Genomic DNA, 6,188 nt, shown 5'->3' with positions numbered 1-6,188 from the left:
GTAGGCTTCTGAGAAATTGCCCCATTGATTGAGTTCCTGAGCAGCATTACAGGATGGGAAGGCTGTGGACCAAACACTGCAGAGAATAGGACTTACAGCAGCATAGTCATCCATGATCATGCAAGGCACAGGACTAATGTTGCTAATCAAATATATGATGACAGTACAGGGTCGTGTTCCGGCAAGGACTCCTATCATTACAGGTTACAGAACTATGTTCAGTCCAGTAAATAGAGTTGCAATATGGTCCGTATTAATGTCATGTAAATGAGGTCCCTGGAAAACTAGTGGAGAAGCTGGAGGCATCCATATTGTTTGTCGTCTGGATTTCCTAGACACTTGGTCTACATAGGTGTGCAGTGACATTCTCCATTCCTATACCTAGATAGACTTTGGGAAATCAAATGTTGACGCAGTAACATCATGAAAGAGGTTTAAAAAAAATACACACGTACCTTTAAAATGGAGGCCATAGGTCTACAGAGAACAACCTATTATCCCGAGAAGCTTTTTCCAGCAGGATGTCTCACATATATTTATTAAAGGCCAAAATCCTATCTCCAAGAAGTATCCAACTGTGCAAATTGCCCTGCATTGCTTATGTGCAACCAAATGGCTGCAGAGTTAACCCTCTGTTATCTGAATTTCCAGCATTGAATGCAATGTGGCATTTGCACAGTAGAGAGCGAATATCCAGGGGGTTGCTGGGCCATACTGCAATAACATCCTCACTCCTTTATTCCTTAGAATAGTTGGGTTCTCTTGGATAACCACTGTGTGCTTATTTCCAAATCATATTTTAATCTAGCCTATTCCAAAATATTATTCCACAATAGGTAGGTGCATCCGAATTTCCGCCAAGGTATGTCTGTGATAGATCCTCGGGGTGCAGGTAGTGCTCATGCTGATCCCATCCTCCTCCTCCGGATTCCTTTTTCCTGAAATAAACGCTCTACAATCCTACACAGACAAGACTGTTTAAAATGCCAAGATAAGAAACAATTTATTATAGAGAAGAAAAATCTCTCATTTAAAATAGAAATCTGTACATCTTTGTCACAATCAATATACATGAACTGTACAAATTTACAGCAGTTCATAATTTATCAAATAAAAGACTAACAAAGTTCACAAAATAGATGGTGGTTTGTGGAAAAAGACTTTACCCAATTAAGTACAAGAAATTACAAAGCAGAACTCCACTTTCTAAAAATAAGAAGTTTACTCCGTCTTAGAAAACTACAAGCTAGGAAATGTACAGAGAAGCTGGCTGGTGAGAACGCCATAGTTCAGACAGTGTCTTTAGGAAGCCTGTGATCAAGGCAGAAAACCATACGTTCAATACTTTCAAGTTCATGTCACAATAGTAAGGATCCTCAAGTATATATATATATATATTTATCTATATAGGCAGACTAGGAGCATCCTCCCAGTTCTATATACTGTACAACTCTACCTATTCTTCAGTGCAAGATATGTTGTCTGCCATAAGTGTCATATTCTCATCCGAGCTGCCAGAGATAGTAACTATAAAAACATTAGTGCAAGTTATGTTCTGCAGCAAACTGCAGAGAGACAAAGAAAAATACTCTGAGCTTTGGGTTCACAGATAAAGGGTAGGTACGCCCTGTGTGCCAGACACATGTCACCTGACCAAGGTGAACACCAGCTGACCGGATCTTATGGAAGAGGTCATTGATCTCGGAGATAAACCTCCGGGGACAAGGTGACATTTTACAAGTGCTGCCTGGTGCTACCAGCTGATAAGTAGGTGCTTGGCTCACAGTGCGGATCTACCCGACTACAAGTAGAATCACTAGGCCCATTGTCCAGTGAGAATTATTACTACCTTAATATACAGGCTATACATTGACCAAAAAGGTACTGTCCAAACCATGGCACTTCCACATCAGTAAGGTCTACTTCTATTTTGTGCCCAATCTTCACAGCTGTGACATTTGAAACTTCACAATCCATCCCCATAGGAGCCCTCCCAAATTAAAGACAATAGTATTCCATCTGTTATAAGATGATACAGCCCACGACCATATCTTAACCAGATACAGTCATCATGTTGTAGGCTTTAGAGGGGCTTGTTCGACCGATGAGCAGTTCATCTTTACAGCTGATTCGGCTCTCCACAAGGGTCGAGCTGTTATTTTGGCTACTGCCCCCTGATGGTACAGCTTCATACAACACACATATGGAACCATCCTCCCCAATGCGATAAGACACTTCATAGGGATCAATCCACAAGGTGAGTTCACTTGGCAGAAGTTTGAACATTTCTTGGCTGCTCAGTCCGATACGGTCTGCCGCTTGCCCGATCAGGGGATCCATTTTGTGGTTTATCCGAATACAGCGATAGGCTGAGCCTTTGGATGGCTTCTCTGGAAACCAGTGGTGTCTGTAATGCTCTGGAAAGAAACAGTAGCTATATTAATTGCTGGTGCAATGTAAATTCTATATATAGTTCTATACATGTTGACAGTAGCAGGGTCTAGGACAGGGGATGCACACTACATCCATTATTAGTACCCACACACGTCAGAGCTATGGCTTTACTAATTTCTGACAATAAAACCTTTATCATCTTGCATATGCACATTCCTGGGAGATTGACTGATCTCCACACGGAAAACCAGTTCCCCTGAGAACCAACACAACTCATACAAGAGACTAAATATAGTATAATGATTACACCTACATAAGTATGGAGCTGTATTAAAAACCTCACTAACAGGCCATCCCCGGATTCTGAACACCCTTTCCTGTGATAGATACTCCGTTCTGCTATATACTACATATACACTTCTTTGAGAAGACCACTTTATCATGCAAATTTGGACGGTCAAAGGAAAACTCAGTATGGATCGAGGAGTATAGTACACCGGAATGTAACCGAGCGCTCATGATTTCTTATCTCTTACTATATATAGGTGGTCTAGGAGTAGAAGATTACACAAAGATCACATAAATACAGTGCTTCTTCTAGGAGCTGGCACCAGGCAGGAAGAACATAAGACACCCATAGATGTAATACTGCACAAGGGAAACAAAGGCTGAATACAACTACCACACAGCACAGGAGTGTACACACACATCTACTGCATCACACAGTACAGGACTGTACATACATATAATAACACAGCTCACAGCAATGTAGTGTACACACACACACACACACACACACACACACGGTACAGGAGTGTACACACACATCTACTGCATCACACAGTACAGGACTGTACATACATATAATAACACAACTCACAGCAATGTAGTGTACACACACACACGGTACAGGAGTGTACACACACGCATACAGACTGTGCTTCTTATCAAAGCTGGAACCCAGCCAGCACTATCTCACACAGAGACCTATAGCAGAAAAGAGTTACAAGTCTGGGCAGGAAGGACACAGACACCTATAGATGTGCTAGAGCATAAGGGAAACAAAGGCTGAACACACTACACAGCACAGGAGTGTACACACACACACACTACACAAGAGTGTACACACACACACACTACACAAGAGTGTACACACACACACAAACCACAGACTATATATACACACACACACACATCTACAAGAGCACAGCAGTGTATACACACATACATCTACAAGAGTACAGCGGTGTATACACACATACATCTACAAGAGTACAGCAGTGTATACACACATACATCTACAAGAGTACAGCGGTGTATACACACATACATCTACAAGAGTACAGCAGTGTATACACACATACATCTACAAGAGTACAGCAGTGTATACACACATACATCTACAAGAGTACAGCAGTGTATACACACATACATCTACAAGAGTACAGCAGTGTATACACACATACATCTACAAGAGTACAGCAGTGTATACACACATACATCTACAAGAGTACAGCAGTGTATACACACATACATCTACAAGAGTACAGCAGTGTATACACACATACATCTACAAGAGTACAGCAGTGTATACACACATACATCTACAAGAGTACAGCAGTGTATACACACATACATCTACAAGAGTACAGCAGTGTATACACACATACATCTACAAGAGTACAGCAGTGTATACACACATACATCTACAAGAGTACAGCAGTGTATACACACATACATCTACAAGAGTACAGCAGTGTATACACACATACATCTACAAGAGTACAGCAGTGTATACACACATACATCTACAAGAGTACAGCAGTGTATACACACATACATCTACAAGAGTACAGCAGTGTATACACACATACATCTACAAGAGTACAGCAGTGTATACACACATACATCTACAAGAGTGCAGCAGTGTATACACACATACATCTACAAGAGTACAGCAGTGTATACACACATACATCTACAAGAGTACAGCAGTGTATACACACATACATCTACAAGAGTACAGCAGTGTATACACACATACATCTACAAGAGTACAGCAGTGTATACACACATACATCTACAAGAGTACAGCAGTGTATACACACATACATCTACAAGAGTACAGCAGTGTATGTACATACATCTACAAGAGTACAGCAGTGTATACAGACACATCTACCACAGTACAGCAGTGTATACAGACACATCTACCACAGTACAGAAGTATATACATACATCTACCACAGTACAGCAGTGTATACAGACACATCTACCACAGTACAGAAGTATATACATACATCTACCACAGTACAGCAGTGTATACATATACATCTACCACAGTACAGCAGTGTATACAGACACATCTACCACAGTACAGAAGTATATACATACATCTACCACAGTACAGCAGTGTATACAGACACATCTACCAGAGTACAGCAGTGTATACAGACACATCTACCAGAGTACAGCAGTGTATACAGACACATCTACCACAGCACAGCAGTGTATACAGACACATCTACCACAGCACAGCAGTGTATACAGACACATCTACCACAGCACAGCAGTGTATACAGACACATCTACCACAGCACAGCAGTGTATACAGACACATCTACCACAGTACAGCAGTGTATACAGACACATCTACCACAGTACAGCAGTGTATACAGACACATCTACCAGAGTACAGCAGTGTATACAGACACATCTACCAGAGTACAGCAGTGTATACAGACACATCTACCAGAGTACAGCAGTGTATACAGACACATCTACCACAGCACAGCAGTGTATACAGACACATCTACCACAGCACAGCAGTGTATACATACAGTGTAGACACACAGACACACAACAGGGTTCTCTTCTTACCTGCCAGCAGCTCCTGTAAGGACTGGTTGAAGGTCTGCAGCTCTCGGTCGTTCATCAGCCCCTTAGTCCTCAGAAACTTGGAGAGGAATCCCACTGCGGCGATGATCTCAGGCTTCATGCTGGCTCGGGGGTAGTGAGTATGCATGGAGGCTGCAGGGACAATTCAGGAACTTCCCACTGACTTTTGTAGCGTGAAATTGTTATTGTTTTCAATTTTGCGATTTTTTTTTCTTTTTTTTTTTATATGTTTGAACTTCTAGTGCTTGATGTACAGGTTTTATTACAGACGTGAGTAGACAGGTGTCATGGCCGGAGAGAGATAGGGGAGTTGTATATGATTACAAGTGCTGTCTATTGTACATCCCTGGAGGAGGCAGAGAGCCCACCTTCCCTGTCACATTCACACCACCCTAACACGCAGCTGTGACTATATATCAAGTGAGCTCAGTGCCTCACAGCAAGCCCTCATATAGGCAGACTGCACGGATGTGACGTGAGAGAGGCGTGGCCTGATGATGGACCAATGGCAGGGCTGAACAACGATGACGACACCATGTTGCGGGGAGGACTGGGCTGAGTTGACGTCATCCCTCTGCAAACAACCGAGAGCTCAGGGGGAAAGTCCGCTTGTAAACAAGCCAGAGAGGGGGAAGGGACTGCCCGGATGTTACTTCACATCTGCTCTATACATTGCCCCTCCCTCCATATCACCCTGGAAGAACACTACGCAGCAACAAGTCGCGACGTGTTACGATACAGCTGCTGTCTACTCCCCGCCCACACAGAGAACTGCCCCAGACCAGATCAACAAAGTCACGGCTACAAAACAAAGGCAGCTGGGAGCAGAGGTCAGGGGTCGCCCCGCTCCCCTCCATGGTGCAGGATGTGTGAGGACACTCTGCCTACGTGCTGCC

At 42.9% G+C, this 6,188-nt stretch overlaps 1 protein-coding gene across 1 annotated transcript; it reads right to left on the bottom strand.

The window, feature by feature from the left end:
• Positions 1-977: 977 nt before the first annotated feature.
• BTG1 (BTG anti-proliferation factor 1) lies at positions 978-5,721 on the bottom strand. Its single transcript, XM_072146552.1, has 2 exons — positions 5,275-5,721; positions 978-2,417 (listed from the first exon to the last, which is right to left on the bottom strand). The coding sequence occupies exons 1-2, from the start codon at positions 5,417-5,419 to the stop codon at positions 2,053-2,055; spliced, it is 510 nt and encodes a 169-aa protein (XP_072002653.1). The 5' UTR covers positions 5,420-5,721; the 3' UTR covers positions 978-2,052.
• Positions 5,722-6,188: the final 467 nt, after the last annotated feature.

This window comes from Engystomops pustulosus, chromosome 4 (genome assembly GCF_040894005.1).
Source record: "Engystomops pustulosus chromosome 4, aEngPut4.maternal, whole genome shotgun sequence".
Taxonomy (NCBI): domain Eukaryota; kingdom Metazoa; phylum Chordata; class Amphibia; order Anura; family Leptodactylidae; genus Engystomops; species Engystomops pustulosus.
Note: the sequence above shows the minus strand (reverse complement) of the source record. Positions and strands in the feature narration are given on the sequence as shown.

What these genes read in the sequence shown, in the direction of transcription:
- BTG1 (XM_072146552.1), bottom strand. Translation starts at nt 5,419, where the DNA reads ATGCATACTCACTACCCCCGAGCCAGCATGAAGCCTGAGATCATCGCC. An exon ending in CTTACAGGAGCTGCTGGCAG is followed by an intron (nt 2,418 to 5,274) that starts GTAAGAAGAGAA and finishes GTTTCTTTCCAG; the next exon opens with AGCATTACAGACACCACTGG.